The sequence below is a fragment of the Charadrius vociferus genome, unplaced genomic scaffold, assembly GCF_000708025.1.
Source record: "Charadrius vociferus isolate BGI_N301 unplaced genomic scaffold, ASM70802v2 scaffold148, whole genome shotgun sequence".
In the NCBI taxonomy this organism is placed as follows: Eukaryota; Metazoa; Chordata; class Aves; order Charadriiformes; family Charadriidae; genus Charadrius; species Charadrius vociferus.
The window spans coordinates 518,418-540,539 of record NW_009649450.1 but is presented as its reverse complement, the minus strand read 5'-3'; the positions used below and the strand labels follow the sequence as shown (position 1 = coordinate 540,539).

The 22,122-nt window shown below is 35.2% G+C and overlaps 1 protein-coding gene across 1 annotated transcript in view; it reads right to left on the bottom strand.

Annotated features, from left to right (window-relative positions):
- LOC104290582 (cadherin-9-like) overlaps positions 1-6,956 on the bottom strand; it is a gene marked incomplete at its 3' end in the record, with an annotated part of 58,231 nt that extends 51,275 nt beyond the window's left edge. The window contains exon 1 of the mRNA XM_009889694.1: positions 6,729-6,956. Within this exon, the coding sequence (XP_009887996.1) occupies positions 6,729-6,956 (228 nt within the window). The remainder of the gene's footprint in view (positions 1-6,728) is intronic.
- Between the last annotated feature and the right edge of the window lie 15,166 nt (positions 6,957-22,122).

Below are 22,122 nucleotides of genomic sequence, written 5' to 3'. Positions count from 1 at the left end.
ATACATCTGCCTAGAGATATGGCTGCTTGAAACTAGATCAAATGTTTACTGAAAAAATGTGCTAACTGAAGAATGCAATGTAAGTGGAGATAATTTATTAATTTATTAATCTTGGAATCAAATAGGTTTTCCATTTCTTATTTTTAAAAATATTGGTCAGAGTTTTTTTTCTTATTTCTTCGATCTTTTCTGTCCTTATGATTTTTCTCCTTTCTGTTTTGGTATACCATTATTTCTGCAGTATTCATTCAGAGACAAGGAAAAACTTGGTGTCTGAGAGAGGAAAGTAAAAAGAAAAGGAGGAGACACAGGAAAGCCCACTAATTTTTCATCTTTTTTTAAACTTAAAATACTTATTTTACTTTAAGAGCAGAGATTCTAATTAAAACATATTATTAAATCTTCTTCAAAAGTGGTGTTTTAGAAGATGGCTTTAGTTTATGGCGCATGCTCGACAGAACATGGTAAGAATGTGACGAAATCTTCCCGCAGTAGAATTACACTTCTGAATTATTATATGTCAGTAACATATGATTGTTTATGATTCTGCTGGTTTTTGAAATTTATCATACTGATAAGACAAAAGATGTCAAAGAGATGCTGGTTTTAGTAGCATTTAGGTGCTATACTGAGTGTAAGTTTTTCAAATGAGACAAGTGACGTGCATCTATAACAAAGTGGAAGGCACACTTGAAACGCTGAAAGGGCAGTGCACCTGTATTTTCTCTCATCCTAATAACAGATGGTTCTTAAAACAACTCTGTGGAGGGAAAATAACAAATACTGTAAAGAAATCTTTATGGATTAATCGCATAAATTGATTAATGGCACAAGTGAAAAAGTAAGTTCTCTCACATACTCTAAATACAAGATTAAGATCAAATTCAGTACATAAAGAAAAAAATAGGTAATTAATAAGAAAATATTTTTTGTAGTGGATGAGAACATTATGCTTCAGGATGGAGAAACTAAGGTTACTGCAGAGTTTGGCACTGCAATGCTGCCAAGAGCTAGCACATTTGGGCCATAAACTTCTTCATCCCAGACTGCTCAGAGCAGAGGCTAAGAATGGCCAATGTCTCAGCAACATACTGACAGGATGTGGATGAACTGGGGTAAGACTAATGGAGTAAGGGCTTCACTGATCCCATTTTCTGACTTCTCTGCTGCTTTGCATATTAACAGGGAGCCTATTCTGGGCCTTTGTGGTGTATCAAAGGCAGACAGCAAAGTGATGTGACATAATCTTTCCAGGTATTAGTACCTTTTGAGTCTATATTTACAAGGAAATACTATCCAATTACATTAAATAAGCTGCAAAAACCCAAACAAACAAACAAACAAACAAAAAAAAAGTCCACCCATACAGTGTAATGGGGTGATTGAGTGAAGTTTTGTAGTATGTAACAGCAAGTCTGGTGAGGTTGGTAATCCAATGAGACTTTTGAATTGTTACATGAAGTTGCATAGATCTTGTCTCTCTCCATTCTTATAAGGCAGACTGCTACAGTAGGCAACCTCACTTGTAGATGTCTTAATATTTTTAAGTGCAGACTACAAGAAATAGTTGCATTTGAATATATGTTGTAACCCGCCCTTGTTTAAAAACAAAACAAATCCACGTTCTGAATATTTTTTCTTTTCACTTTATACTTTTTAATAAGACACATAGGTAAATGTCATGAAAAAAACTCACTGATTATCTGGAGGCAGAACAGAGATGTTTCTTCAGTTGGCATCTGATTTAAATGATGCTTATGGCACGCAAAGCCAAGTTCATTTATTTTTATGGAAGTTATTAAACAGGAGATTATTCATGGAGCAGCTAATTTTGAGCAGTGTGAGTTCTTTTTTATTTGACTTTGTATTTCCCCCCTTAATACGGAAAAGAAAGGGTGCTGGTGGTGTCCAAAAATGTTTTTGTTGTTGTTGTTTGTTTATTGGTTTTAAGTTCTGGAATATGACAGGTGTTTTAGTGTACAGTTTATGATTGGGTCTAACATTCATTGCATGGAACTTCACACATTATCTGCCCATCAGGATTAGCACCCATTGATTAGAAAAGTGCTTGGGAGAGACTAGCTTTCATGTGAAAAATGTAATACTGTGGATTAAAAAGAGGGAAAATCTCTTGTCTCTTGAAATCACTTAAGTGTATTTTTGCAAAGCATAAAGGACTGCATTTTCCAAATGGCTAATGATTTTGATTAGAACTATTTCTTCCTGCCTAGAGATATTTCATAAGGACTGGTGTTAAAGAGGTGAGATATTTGGCATTTTGCCTAACTGATGCCCATTCAGTGGGTATCAGGTAAGTTATTTAGAAATGGAGGCACATAAAATTGGTATTAACTATGGAAAATAAAACTAATTATCCCTAAAGGGCTGCTTTTTTAGATTATTATTTTTTGGATTGTTTGTTTAGGAAGTGAGTAAGTTTGGTACACTTTTCTCATACAAAGTCAGCATTTTAGATTTCATTTCTTAGGTTCTACATGGGGTTTAAAGTTAGTAGCAGCTGAGAAGTTGGATCTATGGCCCCTCCCTAGTGAAAGAAAAGGAGATCCCAGAAACAAAGGAATGCCACAGTTTGATATACAGTCAGATGTTTTATTTTCTCAACCCCTTCATATTTCATCAAAAAAAGCGCCATTTCTTTCCTTTCCTTTAAAAAGAACTACTCGCATACATTTACCTCTGAATGTTATATTGTAATTCACTTTTTCTTTTTCGGTGAATTCTTAGTAGGCAGAATGAGTTCTACAGTTCCCTTCACTACTTCCTCTGAAAATTCCTGACATTAGTGATCCCATTGAGATGTCCAACATTCACACTAGGCAACAGGCAACTGGAAACATTATGATAATTTTTGTGTGTTAGAAATTTTTAATTTTTTTCTTGGCCAATTTTTTTAACAGGACTCTGTGATACTCTTTACCCTACCTGTGTGTGACCAAATATTTCAGTTGCAAACTCTTCAGAGCAAAGTTTATCTCCCTGTGCATTTTTTATACAACACCTAGCATGATGGAGCCACTGGTTTCCCTAAGCATTTTGTGAATATAACTTAAAATAATAAGAAATCGAAGGATGTCATAAGCAGTCCTTGCATTGTTGCAGGTACAAGTAATAGGACCTAACAAATTTAAAGATGTGTGATGGATATACTGTAGGTTGCCTGGATTTACCTTGACTCCCATCGCATTCACAAGGAAATTGTTCTGCATATATGCCCTGTTCCTGATGGCTGGTTGGTGATTTAGGTCTGTTCTTTGAGTAATTTCCTTACTACAATTGTTCTAGCCATCAAGCCTTTTGGCAGCTGTTGAAGGCCAGCTTCTTTTACTCATCAAACAATATTTTCTATTTCTGATAAGTGCATTAGATGCACTTACTGGTCTCCATTTTACGTCACCTATCATCACTACCACTGCCTTTGTCTAAAAGCTATCTAACTATAATTGGGAACATAAGCTCTGTTCTAGCTCTTCAGAGTTGTTAACACCATGTTACCCCCGTTAGCAGTCTGGGAGCCATGCACCAGATTTGTGTGTAGCTGGTTTTTTTCATCTACCTTACAAGTACACCAGACCTCTTTTTTAGTAACTTCTTGTCAGAGGGTGAAGCCTACCCACAAGCACCACTTAGATAAATTAGACTATGATTGCATCTGCCAGCTCTAACTGCTTAGATTAGTGTGGTATGTGCAGGAAAGAAACAAAAAATCAGGGATGATGGAGCTGTTAACAACTTTCCATTCTTGGAATATATTTAGGAGGGAGACCAGAGGGTAAGAGTAACCCTGGTAGCAACTGCTATTTGGACTTAGATATGGGGAAAGAAATTGTCCTGGGGCTACTTGGCTACAGAGGCCAATGGCTGCTGACAACCTAGTTTTAAAAAGCACTACTTAAGATGAAAACACCTCAGATGTGGGGAAGAAACTCCTCCCTTCAGGGACCTCTGACACCGAGTGGGGCCTGAGCACAAGGCAGAAGTGCCCTCATAGGGGCCAGACTGCTAGCCATGACTTGGACAGTTCAGCAATCAAAGCAAATGTCCAGTTCCCCTGAGTCCCTGCTACTGGTCTAAACTGGGCTGGAGGGCTGAGCTGTGGGAGTGAGAGGTGTGTGGATGTCACAGAATAGCTTTCCATCTCATGTACCCATTCTTCTTAATAAACAAATTTTATCTCTTTTATGTCATACTGAATAAACCTACCCCACTGCTGATAACAGAATGTGCTCACAACAAAATAACACATCAACAATGTAACATCACTAACAAAACATAAACAACGATCTAACAGTTAATTTTTTTTTAAAGAAATGAACAAGGGAGGGAAAATAATTTTTTTTTAGTATTATGGCTATGATCCCTTAGAAGTGTATTTCCTAGTAGTTTCTTAATTCAATTTATTTAATATTTAGTACAACATTTATTATTCTACCCTAGTAGTCCATCTGCCTGTGCATATCCATATTAAATAGGGACTGGATAAGAATACTTGCTATGAACTAGTCCCCATGGGTTAGAATAAAAGTGTTCTCTTTTCCCACATACCAGTTTACTAATTACCATCACTTTGAGCAGAAGAATGCTAAACCTGAGATTTAAGCCTTTCTCAGAATAATATTGTTCAAAAAAAAGTTGTTGATTTTTATTTTTTTTTTAAAAAAGAAATTCCTTAGTTGACTTCTTGCTGTTGCAGCTCCCTCTTGGTACTGTATGTCACGTATACCTAGGATAATTTGAACTAACTCAAATGCATTTACTGTGGTTTTATACCACTAGGACAGAACTATGATCATTTCATCGTATCATAAACTGTTCGAAAGTTAATGCAACCATATGGAGTTTATCACTTCAATCTGACTCAATCCCTTTGGAACATGGGTTAATATTTGGGGTGATTTCCATCTGTTTAGAGGATCAGTAATGCTGACCTCTCCCTTAGGACCTCTGTATACTACTTTTGCAGTGAAATGTGAAAAATCTCAACATGTTAACTGAGTTGTAAGAAATTAATCACCTCAGACCCAACTGCTGTACAGCTGTTTGTTTTCTTTCCTGGACTTAGCTCTGCGGCAATAATGTCCAATGGCTTTTAGTTAGTTTGGAATAAGTGCAAAGCAAGTTTGTATCTGTTGCAATACACCAGGTAGGCATTCTTTGTGTGAAACAGAGATAATGATGACGGTCTTGATGTAAGCTTAATTTATTTGAGGTTTTGAATGGCATAGATGGTTTAGACTCCATTCATCTATAGCAGTGGGACTAAAACTGGAATCAACTCTTATGTTTGATACGTCCTTCTCCTCCATGACATCTTTCTACTTTCATAAAATAATATTTCTGTGACTCTAGGTGGAACTTACGGCTATGGAGAACTATATTATTGTGTACCTTATTGTATGTTTTCTTTAGAAATTTACTCAATACTAAAAGATACTTCCAACTAAGTTTATCTTTAAAGATCTCTCTGTGCAGTGAGTGCACTCTTTATTGAAGATCTGTTTGCCCAGAAAAAACCTTCCTGTTTACACAATGATAAACAGATCTAACAATAGGATTATTGGCTCTCATCTTATTTCCGCTACTGCAGGTCAGAATTAATTTCACTGAAAACAGAATTGTATGGGTGTAGTGTTGGTATAAACGAGGTCAGAATCAAGTTCATGGTCACCATGGTTGGCTCCTTTGACATATTTTTCTTAAAGAGAGACGATTTCCATATTTTCCAGACGATCATGACTACCATGACAAGAAATATTAGCAAATGCTCAAAAACATTTGGAGGTCTTTTAAATAAAAATGTCTCAATCTGTTTGGCAGTTAGGTACCAGAAAATGAGAGAGCTACCTGATCATCTGAGCTAGTGACAGCATTGTGGATGAATGACAGAAACTGGGATGGATATTAATTTGACTTAAGACATTAAGATAAATATTTCATTTATTTGTAAGTCATTCTGGGTAGTAGCTGTGTGTATTCTAGGTTTCTATCAAGATTGTTTATTCATACCAGACCACAAGGCTGATCTGTGGATGGTGAAACACCAAAAAGGGCTCAAAATCCAGAAATCTTTGAGTTTTGTGTTATCAGAAAAGGTAAGACTGCAGACATCTGGAATTCAGAGGTGCTGTTGTCAACAGTACCTCATGTAGATAGCTCTCAAAGAATGGAAAGTCTTTCAAGCCATTAAGTAAAGATTTCAGTTTATTGCAGAAATGATGAAAACCAGATTACTATTTTTTTTTTCCTCAAACACTTTATCCATACTTGGAATCATGCATAGACAGCAATTTTATTATTAATAAATAGAATTCTATATTTCACTTGAGGAAGCACACATCCCAGTATACCGGCAAATGCCACAAGGTTGATGAATGAAGCCATAACTTCTCTATTCCCTTATCTAATATTTATGTTTAATAGTTGAAAACTGGAAATGATTCAGTGATAAAACTTGCATGGGCATATGTAATAAGAAATTGGAACATTTCAGTCTGAACAGTTTCCTATTTTTTCCACTAAACTACTGAATTTCTCCCACAACTTTGAAAAACCACAGGAGCCTCAGGTGGTCCACAATGTGCTTTGTTTGACTTATATGAGAAATTGGGACCACTGCTGTATGAAAAACAAAACAACTGTGGTGAAGGAGCGAAAATACCAAGGGTGTCAGATGTATCACCTCTAAAGAATCCTTTAAACATAAGGCTTACCTTTCCCACGTATTGAGTATCCGGACCTGTGTACTCCTCCAGCAAGAAAAATTGGTTCCACATCCAACCACGCTTGGTTCGGTGCAGAGTTTTTCCATCATTCTCTGACAATCCTGCTATCCTTTCACTGTGTGAGTGCTTGTTAGTCCTTTTTTCAGATGGCATCATATGAATCGCATGAAACATACAGCTCCAAAGCAAAACTGTCAAAAAGGAGTAAGTCCTCATCATTTACAGAGGTGCTGTTAGCCTCCACTCCTCTAATAATTCACCAGAAAAAAAAAATTCAAATGTTATATTCCTCTTGTAAGTAGGACCTAGGGGATGAAGAAAAGTGTTTGAGTAAGTTGCAAGATTTTTTTCCTTAAGGACATGGCCTTAGGGAAGCAAGAATACCAGTCACCTAGTGATCAGGACAATAACCCATGGAAATTACATATAAATGTAAAAATAAAGACCAGTTTCACGTTGGAACATTTTCTTGAGACAATTACATGTAAGAATTACTCAGTTTTAAGTCAAGTTCTTCAATAACTCCTTCATCTTTTTCTATTTCACTCTCTCCCACTGTATATAGGCATTAATTTAAAACACAATCTGAGTAAAATACTTCTTCATCAAAAACTGTAACTACCAGCAGCATCCTGACACAACAGAAGACCCCAAATAGTAAGAAACCTTCTAATGTAATCTTTCCCAGTTCAGCCTGATGTTATCCTCTTGTACTATCTCTTCAGAATTGTCTGCAAATCTTAATTTTCTGTTACTTCATGATTAATACAAGCCCATCTTCCCCTTTGCTAGTCCATAATTGTTCAGAGAATCCGCTTCTGCACAAAGGACCTCATAATATAAGATGAAATGTAAAGTATTCTTGATGCCTTCAACAGATTCCTTATTCAAGAAAGAAAAAGTACTTGTCAGATAAGTTTTGATAACCTGCTGGGGTTAACAAAATTCTGCATTTGGGACAAAATTGTGCATTTGGAATGTATCTAACATTTTCCGCTCATGAATGAATAGGAATTTTCACAATATAGAAACTTATTGTTATTATTATTTTTCTGAAACTGGCACTGATGTTTTATGTAGAAGTTTGCAAACAACATTTAATTAAAACCAAAGATTTTTTTTAAAACCCATAGTGTTTATTTGGCAGTACAACTGAGGTGCCTGGTGTCCCAGCCTTTCCATAACCTAGGTTTCCTGTCAAGCCTGATTTTGCTTCAGGATATCTTTAGCTGAGTTGTCATTGTATATTACAGAAAGCGTAGAAAAACACTTCAGCGGCAAAAATATCATTTGTTTTGGGAATCCTAGTCTGTGAACAGTGATAGTAGAATGAAAACACAACACCCAGAAATTTTAGAGTACTGAAGCTTTGAAATTTTATAAAAAGATACATAGCTATTCTCCTTTCTCCCACAACCCAACATTACCACCATTTACTTTCACTTTGTGTTTTTTTAGGGAAGGGGGAGTCTTCTTCTGTATAAAAAGATAAAAATTTTTGGAAATAAGATGCTTTTTGTGAAAATTATTAGTCAGTTGATAACCAAAACTGTTTAATGGAAAACATTCAGTGAATAGTACTCTAAAGGCCTTAATGATTAAATGATAGAATTGTGCCCTTGTGTGAAGTCTTCCTTAAAATTATGATATTCTGTATGGTCTCAGGATCTTGCTTAAAAATCCTGAAGGAGGATCAAAGTCTTAACATTTCAGTAACTTCAAACAGAGTTTTAGCTTAGCAAGAAGTGAAGGCTTGGAATATTTATCACTTTTTAACATCATGTTCAGAAAAAAAAAAAACAAAAAACAATTTAATTAGGTGTCAAATTTTTGCAGATCATGGATATAATGTAGGAAAACTCTTAATTTCTTTTACTTCTTTATTTTAACTGAAGAATCAAAGCACAAAATATATTAACTCTATTTGCATAAAATCGTGATTGTACATCGATCTTGGCATACATTAGTGGATGTATTTTCTTTGAATTCTGTAGGTATACTCAAGATCTTTTTTTGTCCCTTGTAATGCTCAGTATGTTCCTGTTTCATGCAGAGGGGCAAAGGGGAACTCTCCTGTGATTAATTTAACACCAGTAAATTTTGACATTAACTGGAAAACACGTTGTGTACATGATGATCTTGCTTTGTGATTGAAACTGGATATACATCGAAAGGAAAAATAAACAACTCACCCAATCTTTATCCATGTCTAAATCTGATGATTCTGGTTCCCTGTATAATATAGACTGAAGTAGGTTTTAGCACTGAATAAAACTATTTATCAATATAGAGCATAAGACGTGATCATCCAGATCCTTAAATCCAGCCCACTGCACCATCTGAGGCAGATTGCAGGGACTCTTCAGACTTTATAAATTAGATCCTGGTTAAGGTATTGCAAAATGAAAGTAAACAGCAACAGGAACTACTTTTGAAAATGCTGTACTTAAAAGGCAGATTATCAAGATTGTCTTGATAATGGTTCTGAAGTCTCTTATCTCTTCTTGAGATACTCTTGCTTGATGTGTCCTCAAATACTGCTCTTTCACAGATGTATTATGGCACTATTTGGTAAAATTTTAGCACATAGTGAATCTATGGAACTACAAAAAAATCCTAAAAATATGTTTTACAAAACCTCTAAGCATTGGAAGATGGCTGTGAAAAATGCTATCCAAAAATGTCAAACTGTAAAATTTCTCTTCAAAATGTCATTATTTCAAAACTTAAAAAAAAATAACACTCAAATGATTTGGTCTTGTTTATTTTTACTTTTTCTTGAAACAGGGGGAAGGATAGAGTACATCAATATATTTTCATGCAGCCATTTGGAGATGTGTGATTATGTGTTCAGTTTTGTGATAATTTCAAATAGAAAAAAAATCAAAATTCAAATTTCAAATGCTTCACTTTTGCTTTTTCAAAACTATACATTTTTAATTTCCTGAAATTGACCTCATTCCTTTCTGTTCAAACACTATTTGCCATACCCATTCAAATGCATAAGATGTTTATACTACTCTTTTCTTTGTACTCAAAGACATACTGCAAGGTGGCCATTACCTTATGCATCTTGTCTCATAGTCAGCTGTTCAAGTGGGTCAGGAGTTGCATCTGCTAGACTCAGAAGTTGTATTTTAATACTGAAACAAAGGATTCTGGTGTAGTATGGAAAAGTAAAAGCAGCTTTCAAGGGACCACAATGCACTGTGCACAGATGCTCTGAGCCTGCTGGCCTGCTATAAGAATTTTTTTCTGTACAAACACCAATTTTTTAATAGAGTTTTTTCTCTGAGGAATCTAGGTTCCCATATTTTGTTCCAGCCAGGGCAGAACATAATAAGAGTGTTTAAAATGTGTTGTTTTCTGTGTAGGGCTGCCCTCTACTGATTTCCTTGCTAATTAACAGAAAGACTTTACTACTAAGAGGAAAGGCAATACCCTTCATGACAAGAAGGTAAGAGTCGGTTTTTTGAATGACAGAAAAAAAGAAAAAAAAAGAAAAGAAAAAAGACATAGGCCACTATTTCCCACTTTTAATTTTTACAATAGTTGGACTTACAAGGTGTAAAGAGAGAGTTATCAATCTGGATCAGTCTGGATCTACTGAACATTATGGTAAACATCTAATTGGATTTCTTCTAAGATTAGGAAAGATCTTAAGCCTGAAACCAGAGAGAAGAATTTTAATGGGTTTTGTTCTAAGTAACTGAAGAAAATTATATATGCAATCTTTCCTGCTTTATTTCTGCTTCCACCATTTACTCAGTACAACTGTCAACTTACTGCTCTTGTCGGACAATGGAAAACAGTTTTCTTCTTAGTTGCACTGGAAACCTCTTTTAAGATAAGGTATTCATTTATTAAACATTTTAATGCCCAAACTGTGGAGAACCTGCATTCTTTCCCCACTTTGCAAATCAGAGGATCTGAGTGGAGGCAATATTTTTTTTTTTATTTTTACCGCTTGAGAGGTCTGTTGTGGTAGCCTAGAAACATTACAGTCTCTCCTTGCAGAAAGGACTCTGATATCAGAATCCTACAACACTTCCAGGTAAATGAATTATCTCTGTATGAAAGACATTATTCTCCTGAGCACATTAGCAACTGGAAAAATGTATCTTTTAAACTCCTTTTGCATGTAAAATATTCTATTTAGATTCTTCAGGTGTAGTGTGAAATAAGCCCTGCTGGGATCAATAGCAGGGATTTGTTAGCAATGATGCCAATTTAAATGTTTCTATAGCAATTGCCATGGCAATGTTTTTAATTAGTGTAGCACAGTCACTCACAAGCATGACATGAAGAAAGGCTAACCTTCGGCAACTTGATAATGTATCCCACATTAGGTTGTTTCATTTGTTAATAGTGAAGTAAAATTCTGTTCTAAAAGAAAAAGGCTGTAGTGCTTGTGTAGAGCTAAAAATAGCAGAGTTTACTGCAGCAGCAGTGCTTCATATTGTGCTCACCGGTCTTTAAATAGGAAGGATGCAACTGATGTTCAGGATGATCCAAACAATCTGTAAAGCTAAAATATGTATTTTAACAGGATATAACAAGTATAAATCTTGTGTAGCCTGGGTGCGTGGAAGCAGTCTCATTGACTTTGGCTGTGTTTCTTTTGAAAACAAAATATCTGAATGTAGCTTTAATTTACCTAGCCTCAATACTAAGAACAGTGAAGCTGTAGCAATAAAAGGTTGTGCTATAAACTGCACACTGCCACTGATTATACCAAGACTTAGGTAGAGCCTAGGTCTGTGCCCCTGTAGGTTGATTTTTATTACTCCCCTAACTGATTAAAGATAGTCAGGGTATGCATACACATGCTTCCCTCTGACTGCAGCACTCAAATATTCTCTAAGTGCAGTCATCCTACAAACATGAATACAGACTGTGGATGTATCATTCACAGCTGACTTTCAAAAAGCAAGCTCCTTTTGTTTTCATCTTTCTAACTTTTTCCTTCCCTCTCCCCTCTTCATAGGTAAAGACGGGGTTGGGGAATGAAAAGAAAACAGCCAATGTACATCTTGACTGACCTTCCGTACTGAACCTGGGAGAATCAAGAAAGACTCTTCTTATATTTCTATGAGACCTGAATTAGCTTTTGAGGGATCGCCAAAATTTAAGGGACAGATTTTTGACTGATGAACATCCATTCCTTGAGTACCAGTACTCAGATCCTATTCAGGCACAGAAACATGGGCCGCACTAAAAAGTAAACACTTCCCCACTGAGCAGCTCATGCTGCAAACCTTTTGGAATAGATTTTCAGAATTGCTTTTTTGGGGTTGCTGATCTGTTCAGCACTATATACAGTGGAGATAAGCTCAGCTGAAAATTTTGCAAGGAAAGAGTTGAAGGCATTTCTTTATGCCTGGGACACCAGTGCAGGTTTCCTTAGGTACATAAGTCAAGGAGTCACACAAATATAAATAAATTTTTAGGGAATGTGAACTAATAGCAATTTGTATTGGAATGTCTGTTGAATAAATGTCTTTAGGCAAACAAACCTATGATTTGTAGGTGCATTATAAAAGAAATTTATCATGCTGTGACAAGAGACAGTTAGCATTTATTTTAGAGTTTTACCAGCCTTTTGGGCATGTACATTGGAGACACTGGTCCAAATTCAGCTCAATATGGCTTGACTCACCCTCTCTATACCACTCACAGTGAGTAACGCCAGTCCCCCAGGTGGGTGGATCTGGCAAGGGAATGTGTTGATTCGTGTTTGGACAATCCCCACTAGCAAAGACTTATGCAGAGACACAGCTGTGATTTAAAGCAACTGTTCCTGGGCAATGAAAATACCATCTGCACTTCTCTGGAGTAAGTCTTTTCCGAGGTGTAGATGAAACTGTTTCTGGACTCTTTCTCCGCAAACCAATTTCCGACAGCTAGTGAATGAAGCCTGAAGCGCTTCCAACCCATCCTGTATAAAGGTCTATCACTTGTTAGCAATGGTATTCGATGAAGCTAAAAAGAGACTTTTCAAATATCTGCTCCTGAGGCAGCAGGTCACTGGATTACAAAAGCAAAATATGTATTTTCACATTAAAAAAAAATAGACTTTTTTTTCTCCAATAATGAACCTTTTTATAAGATCTGTTTTTCATCAGCATGAGGGGAACTAGGAAACATAGCACTTGTAGACCCTTAACACAAGGCCTTTTGAAGATATTCCTTTGATCTTTAGTATTGATTTTTCTCCACAGGGAACACATTTCACTCTTATCATATAATGAAGCTGCATTATAAGTTTTTATACCACACCTTATTTACAAATGCAACACATGCATCACATTCATGGTTTTTAAAGAATAGCCTTCAGACACAGGAGGAAAAATAAATGCTGTCATCAAAGAAAAATTCTTCTCTTTGTTTCCCTTTTAAGATTTTCTCAAGTTCTGTCACTCATAAACTGGTTGGCTGTACTTTGTACTTTGATATTGATACCCTGCAATATTTAAGATAGTTTTTTGTTTTTTGGTTGTTTTTGTTTTGTTTTTGTTTTTTGTTGTTGGTGTTTTTGTTGTTGTTGCTGTTGTCATTGTTAGTGGTGTTTTGTGGTTTGGTTTGTTGTTTGTTTGTTTGTTTTTTTAATAAACAGCATAGTTCTTTATCTGCCCAACACAAAACAAAGCAGTATCTGGAGGTGTAGGCCCCTATTTTTCAGACACATTAATTCTCATGGATCTCTCTGCATGAAGCAGATGAGATTCATGCATGGCAGCACTGTTAATGACAGGACATACTTACCAGTTCTCCTGATAACTGTGACTATGTGCTTTCACCAAATGCCACTTTTTTGCTGCTTCATTATGCATCAGTCCACTCGGGTCACACAGCTAGGTCCTAACAAAGCGGTCTGAGATTCCATGTCAGATGCCTCCTACTTCTGCATATCTCCTGAGCACAGCATGCAGGATGAGAGCTTGCTGAACTTTCTGAGTCTACAGCTTGTATAATGGCCTGAGAGGTTGTTACAAGCCAGAATTTCTCCGAATAAAGACATCTTCAAGCTAGTATTTCCCAGATTTTTAAAAACCATTTCTCTTTCCCATCCTTTTTTTTTTTTCTGGCTCTTTTATGTCTGAGTCGTTACAAATCTTGTTCCTATAGAGAAGGATTGTGAAAATCAGACTTAATTACTGCCTGCAAGGGAATATACATTCACTTCTCTGGACTGGAAAAATTCAGTTGCTGACCAATTAAAGGTAGTTAGCAGATTCGGACTGATAATTGCAGCCTGTTGTTGCTGCTTCCTTCCTAAAGGAACTGAGCAGCTGCTGAATGCTGTCATTTATCAAAGCTCAACCCCCTTTATGCCCTTCTGCTGTCTCCAAGGGGATCACAAAATCAAGAAAAGTCTCATCCTCAGAGCTACGCACACCCTTTACAAGCATAGGAATTTGTGCACAGAAATAGTGCATAGGTTTAACATAATTTTTTGCTATTTGTTATCTCAGTTAATCTTAAAGGAGTCTGATGAAGCTAAGGCTTCAGCTTTTATTTCCATAATAAACACACTAAAATATCCACAAATGGTAATTCTACCACTTACAGGAGTAATACAGATCTCAGAAATATAAAGTGCAATGACTTTCCTTTTTCTTATTTCTAGGTTTGAATCTCTTCCATAAAACCAAAATACACCACCACCACTCACAAAGAACCAAAAAAGCCTTTCACTTGCACTTCACTTGACTTCACTAACAAAAGACAAATGCAAAACACAAAGAAAATCAAAATAAAGTATTGCTTATTTTATTTGTATCCTCATAGTCCAAGATGAAGATGACTTCAAGCAGACATCCATGATAGTGTATAAGCATGGAGAAGCATATAATGTTTTTTATCCTGTATGCTTTCTCGGTCTCCAAATATTAGGTATTTAGTAATCCCCAACAGATGCTCTTTTTCATGACTTTCTCCACTTTTGCTTTGAAACCATTTAAGCTTCTGGGAGCCACAACATTCTGCAAGGAGGCTTTTTCACAAGTTTAACAATCTTGTGAAAAGAACAACCTCTTTTTGTTTGTTTTTGAACATCGTAACTGACAGCTTTATTAGACAGCTAGTACTGTCATCGAAAGCCACAGTAAATAGTTATTCCCTCTTCACTGTCTTTGCCACTGATGATTGTATAGACTTTAATCAACTTTTCCTTCAGTTGTCTCTTTACCAAGACGAAAAGTTCCGGGACTGCCTGCTTAATCATTCCTTGTCTGGAAGCTGTGCCATAATTTTGATTGCATCTGTAGCCCTCCTCTGAATCTCTTCTATTCTTTCTGGTGTATCTTTTGAGATTGGAGATCATGGTCTGTTGCAGTATTCAAGCTGCAGGAGCTTCATGCATAAATAGACAGCAGCTTAATCATATTCTCTACTTAATTTTATCGTGATACATGGTGTTGTTTCCCTTTTTTGATTGCTGCAGAGCTCTGAGCTAATGTTTTCCTGTTATTACCTATTGTTACATATGGTGTTATTCGCCAATGGCAATAGTCAGGCTTTATTATTTTAAAGGAAAAATCTGGGGTTTACCATCTGTGTGGGTTTACATAATTTCATAACAATTTCATCATCCATCATTTTGGTGTCCACTCACTGTATTGCACAGACCACAAATATCTATACAGCAAACTACTATAGCTATTAAACCATTGTAAAGAAGAGACTGGTTGGCACAGCAAGGCTCAAATAAGTATGGCTAAACTCTCTTCTTCTCTTCCCTGCCTCACTCCAGGGTTACCATGTCCATATCACCCTGGGCGTCGTCCTCAAACACTGATAGGAATTTTCTGGGAGAGTGCCAGCTGATACAGGCTAAACTGATATTAGGGACTGTAATAATAGTGAAATGGTATGGACAATTACATTGCAAAAGCCAGTTTCCTTTCCAGATAAAGTATATTAGTATAAACATAGTCATAAGATCCTTTTCCAAGCTTTTGCAAAGGCCCCTTGGCTTTATTATGCTGAATGTCACTTGTGAAGTTTTTCACCTTGATATTCAAACCTGTTTTCAGTTTATTTATGAGTATGCTGAACAGTGCTGGCCCTAGTACAGATCCCTGTGGAACACTACAACAGACCTTATTTCAATGTGAAAACTCATTATTTACTTCTTCCTGCTGGTTCCTGTCATTTAATCAATTACTGATATATGCAGGGACCTTCACTTCTAGCTCATGGCTGCTTAAGAGCTTTTGGTGGGTGACCCTGTCAAAAACCTTCTAGAAGCACAACTAGATCAGAACAAACAGGTCAAAACTATCCATATGCTTGATAACTCTTTCAGAGGACTCAAATAGATCTGTGAGGCAGGACTTCCCTTTGAAAAACTATACTGACTGTTCCCCAGTATGTCATGTGTCCAACAATTATATTCTTTATAAGAGTTGCTAACAATTTTCATGATTTGCGCCTCAGACTTTGTCCCCGTGACTTGTAAAACTGAAATTGTTTTTTATAATTTGGCATTGTATTTAATACCTTGAAACCGTCAAGTATCAAGGAAGCTGAAGTGAAAGTTTAAAGAAAATAATGAATATTTCAGCAGTGTCATCACTGAGATTTTTAAGATTCCTGATAGTATGTGTGAACTCAGTGTCAATTACTACAACTTGAAATCCCACTGTACTGAAATTAGATCTTCTGATGAGTCCCTGGTTAAATCACTTAAAAAAAAATAATAAAAATCTGGCATTTAATCCTTAAGAGTTTATAACCCTTTGTATTTTCTCCTGAAAACTGTGACAAGTGAAGCACGGAACTGGGTAGCCACAAGCATAACACTGATGGTAAAGTTTTTCATGGAACTTCCCAAACAAGTTTTCAGTTTTTAATTATAGCAGTTTGTTAAAATCAAAATATTTCCCCAGCCTCTGATGAAAAGACGGAAAGAGTATCACACAGACACATGGCACTGGATTTTGAGTGTATATGTTGTTCTAGTGGAGCCCCTCTCTGCTATTTGTTTCCTAAGGGTTTATACTCTCTCCCAAGAGCTAGTAGCTTAGATGTGGTCAGTCAAACTCCCTCTGGTTCTTGACAGTCCTGCAGAGAAGCTTACCAAGAACTCAGATCAGTAGCTCAGAGTTTGGCTTCCATGCTCAATTTCATATTGAAATTTTGATTATGTCAAATTTTCAAGCCCTCTGGGGGAAGAAATCCTTTAAAAAGTAACCTTTTTTTTTTCCCTTTTGAGATTTCAATATTTTCTATAGAATTTCTTGAATTTGCACTCCTCAAATTTCTACCATTAATGCAGACTTAATATAACTGCATGAAACAATGTATATGGCTCCAGTTTCAGAGTGAAAAAGGAGTAGAAATATGCTTAAAAAAAGTTGATATAACAAAGCGTTTGTTTATGTAGTCTGCTCTAATATTTTTTGTCTAGCTTTGCCCAAAACGGCAGGGCATAGTCATGTTTTAAATCTTTCTTGCATCAACTTCAATGCCCATGACTGTCTCCCTTCCTTCTCGCATTCCTAAAAGATGATGGAAAAAGGTATATGAAGGACCATAGCTGTGTTTGGGGTCCATACTGCTAAGACAAGTCATAAAATATCTGACTTCACAGAAAAAAAATTAACACAATAGCATAACAGGAAAAAGAAAATGCATAATTAATACATACATAGGGATGTGTATGTCACTTTTTGGTTTGTTTTTTTTTTTTTTTTTAATCTTTTCTTGGTTTATGTAGGAATAGATATTTTACATGAAACAAAGTTATACTTTCAGCAAGTGAATTTCCTCCCTCTTTTTGTCTTTGTGTTTCTGCAATCATTACAGCCAAATTTTAATGTCACTTTTTAGTCGTATGTCTGGGGGTACACAGTAACAGTGAAAGAGTTTAATTACTACTGTCAATAAAGCATGCTAAATTACCCTCTTTTTCCTAAATCTGAAGAACTGTCATTATATGAACTACACACAGGCAGTCCTTCATGGTAAAGAATGTACCTTTATCTAAATCTCACTATTACAGTGTTCATTTTAAAATAAATATTTTATAATAACAGTTACTAATAAATACAGTGAATAATAATGATCCAGCATAGTCAAATGTAATTGTCCTATTGCAACTCTGGATGCTATGAAGGGAAACCTTGTTGCAATGATATAATTAAGATCAGCATCATGGTAGAACAGTTTTAACTCAGTAGATATAAATCCAACTAATGTTTTAATTGTATAGTCTACCACCTTAATGAATGTTGAAGAATGGTTATTTTTAGTAATAGAAAGTGCTAAACAAAACCTGTAGAACAATTCCTTTATATATACCTGCCTAGCATCTATATTTTATATAAAGGTAATAACAAAGCAATAGGAAGGATTTCTGACTGAAATAAAGTCTGTCTTCTAGCTGACACAGCTAAAGTAATTGAATAGTGCTAGTGAATTTTTAATGAACATTTTTTGCCAAAAACTTTATTTCTAGTCGTCTCACAGCAGCATACATAGAGATATGGAGAAAGTTTAACCTGTTGTGTAATATGGAATTATGCCTAGATATTAATGTAGAAGAATGGCAGTAAGCCTCCAATACATGGGAAAGCAAAATCAAAATTCAGAATTGAATATAACTATATCTATAAAGCCAGCATTTTTTGATTACTAGTCCCATATTAGGAAAAAATATTAAACCATAGGAGTTTAGGCTCTGTCAGGCTTCACTATCTTGTGTCGTTTGATAGCTTTTAAAATTTTTACTCTTTCTTCACCTTTCCCGTCTAATAAAGCAACTTTTGTTTTGCAGGGATTTTTTTTTTTTCTTCTAAAAATGTTATATGTCTTTAAATCTTCAAGGGTGTGTTCAAAAATTTCCTGAAGCCATTGCATACAAGTCAGTGGGCTTTCAACTAGGTCACGATTATGCTGAAGATTTTAAAAAAGCAACCCAAATGACCTTTTATTCTATTTTTCAGTCACAGTTCCTAATGAAGTAATAATAGTGTAGGAACAAAATTTGTTCTTTTCTGGTCACTTGTCCAGGGACTAAGTTAGCTTAAGTGCTTTCCATCAATCTTCTGTTTATTATTCTCCTGCATTTCGTATTAACATCACTGCTAAAATAAGGAGCAATCCATGAGAGAATTTTATGTTCTAGTTTTTATAGGTACTTGATAGACTACTGTTTAATGTATTTCAAAAATATTCTAGCTACAGCCCTAGCTAGGAAATGCATGTCTGTTTCTACAGAATGTAGAGATCTGCAATATAATTGCATTTTGCAAGAAACTCTAGAAAAAGCTTGTTTTTATTGGCTGCATTTATCACAGTTAAGCAGGATCTGGGGGAAAAACAGACACACTTGTGTTATTTTTTTGGTGTTAAGAACATGATGAGTTTTCTTATTATTGAATTCTTAATATGTGCTATCCAAAAGAGGGAGCCATAACATTATACTAGATCTTTCCCCTTTATGAGACAGTGAAACTGCATACATTCTTTTACTTCTTTTTCTTAATTGTGCTTAAAGATGATGTTTGCTCTGAGGTTTTTTTTTTTGTTGTTGTTTGATATGAATAAGCAATATAGTTCAGAACTAGATAATACATGATACTAATCTTTTTGCAGCTGAGTGAAATGGTTGTACTAAAGTGAAATACACTTAAACAAGAGAAAAACATCCTGTCATAAAAAAAAAAAAAAAAATTTCCTCTTGTTCTTGATTCCACCACATGCTTTTTCACTAGTTTTGAGCAGAGTTTAATCTGTCTGTATTCATTTCCCACCTTATGAAATGGAAAAATATATATATAACTATAAAAGAAGAGTGCTTAAGGTATTTGCTAAATATATTCATCTCTGTAAGAAGAGAGATTGACATAAAATATCGCCCTTAATAACTCATGAGATGTACAGTTCAATGAAACCTTTGCTTGGAGGAACGCAGTCCTTATAAAGGCATTGCCCATTTTTTTGGAAAGCACAGACCGGGTTGCCTTCATATCACAAAGGTCAATGTAGTAGGATGTATCTGAAGGAGTAGAATAGAAAAGCACAGAGTAATCAATAACACTTGTTTTACTTTTGTAATGTCTTTAGAACATTCTTTTTGCCTCTTCTGTATAGTTCTGTGTACTACATGGGGAGTCCAGGACACCCCAGTAAGCATATGTGAGGAGGTATTTTTGGCATCAGAGAAGCGCTGATAGTTGTTTAATCTCTTTCTGATATTTTTTTGACTGAAGTTTAGGTTTGATTTGCCCATTGCTTTACAAAAAAGCTCTCTTGCTGGTTTGGCTATGACAATCTCTCATTATTTGTTAGTGATGTAATTAGCAGAAAGTAATGTTAATGTTGATATTATAGACCTATTTGGTAAACAAGAAAAAGGCCAAGTTAAAACCCTAGAGATGCAAGTCCAAATACAAATTCTGTGGTTGAAAGAACACATGCTCAAATATATATGAAATTATATATGAAACGTGAAAATATATGTTAACCCTTGTATAGGATGTGATTTTTTTAAATTGCTTCTAATATTTTTCTTTGTTATTCCTAAGTAAAATTAAACATGACAACCTACATATGCTATATAATCTAAACCATTAATTTTATTTTATTTTTTTTTTTAATGAAATGAATGTTGAGTAAATAAGACAAGAGGAAGGTAAGTGTAAGTAAGGGAAAGATCAAGTGTACTGAGGAGGAGAGGAAAGAGAAGAGAGGGGATACAAACACTTGAGAACAAAAAAGCTGCAGGAAAAGGAGGATAAGTGTCCTTCAGATAAATGTATAAAGTTAAATGTGAGCATTCCATTCATAGCATATGTTTGTTAGATAATATTTGTCTGTCCATTAGAATCACTGCTTTTTGTTACTCAGTTCAAGAAACATGGATTTGACTTTTTCAGAGCTGCTGAGTAACAGCAGGTCCAGAAATTTATAACTCTTTTTTAAAATGGTTAGGAACTCTGACTACAGTCTACATTACACTGGGTCTATTGTTCATTTATTTTGAGATCCACTAAACTCTTCTCTCCCTAGTTTTTTTTCCACTGGAGGTAGATGTAATAGTAGTACTTTCTCCATGTGTTTTAAGAGCCTCTGCTACTTTTTGTGGAACTTCAAAGGTACACATACCTGAGAATAAGCATAATTTATAGAGATCAGTATTTATCCTAGTGGTATCTGAAGCCACCTAACAGTTTCTACTGCAGTATAATATATAGATAAGTTTTAGGAAAACTTTATGTTATTTGGGTATATAATAAATTTTAAGAGTGACTCCACTGCAAAATAGACAAGTAGGACTGCAGATTTTTTTTGAGAAAAGCAATCAACTAAATAAAGCAGGAGAGAATAAATATTCTACCTTAAAATAGTTTAGCTGAACAAAGCATCTAGGCAGTTTCTTCTTCATTCTGAAATTCTTCAGATGATAGTTATTGATTATCACATACCTCTTTACCACATAACCCAGCCTATGAAGATCCTTGTTGGAACAGCTTGTGACTTCCCCTCCCAATAACTTGGTCCAACAATACATTTGAACTCAAAACTTGAAAAAAAGAGATGATTTACAGCTATTTATGTTCAAAAAATTATTATTTGTTAAGAGTTGTTCACCTTTCATAATTTACTCTCATTACCAGTATTTTTTCCAAATGTCCTGCTAAAGAGAACTTCTTTAGTTAGTATGTTTTAAAATTTATGCTCTTCAGTTTTGGTATCATTATTTCATGAGCTTTTATTATATTGCCTCACAATATGTAAACAGCTTTCAACTTCATCAGTTCTGTTGTGACATGCTATGCTTTAGTAGTTAGTATGAAATAATAAAACTGCTGTAATTATTGAAGGCCTTGTTATCTAATAGAAAATGAAATATTTTATCTTAAATTCCAGATTGAACCCCCCTCCCACTTGTGTTATAATGAAAGTGAGCAATTTTGCACAGAAGTTAATTTCATAAAATTAAAAAAAAAAATGTTATGAGCTGCCATTAGGTCATCGTAAAAGAAAATACGAGCTTGAGGTTAAACCTGTTTCCTGATCTTTAGCTTTTAAAATACATTTGTTAACACCAGCTTGTGGGTGTTGAAATTATAACAGACAATGCACTGAAAAATATATTGCATGTGAAACTTTCCTCATTTGGATGTGAGCCTTGTGAATGTAATTAAAAATAAAAGTGCTTACTGCAGCCATATTTTTACTTTCTGTTTACCCTGTTGGCATCTGAAAATATGTTCACGTTTTCTCCAATTACTTTCACTGAAGTTCTTTTATATACCATCAGTCTCACTTTGAATACTCCTCTGCCAAGACAAAAACATCCATACTTTCCATCTATTGTTTTAATCATGTAAGTCCTCTGTCATACAATGAATTATTATTAATACTTAAT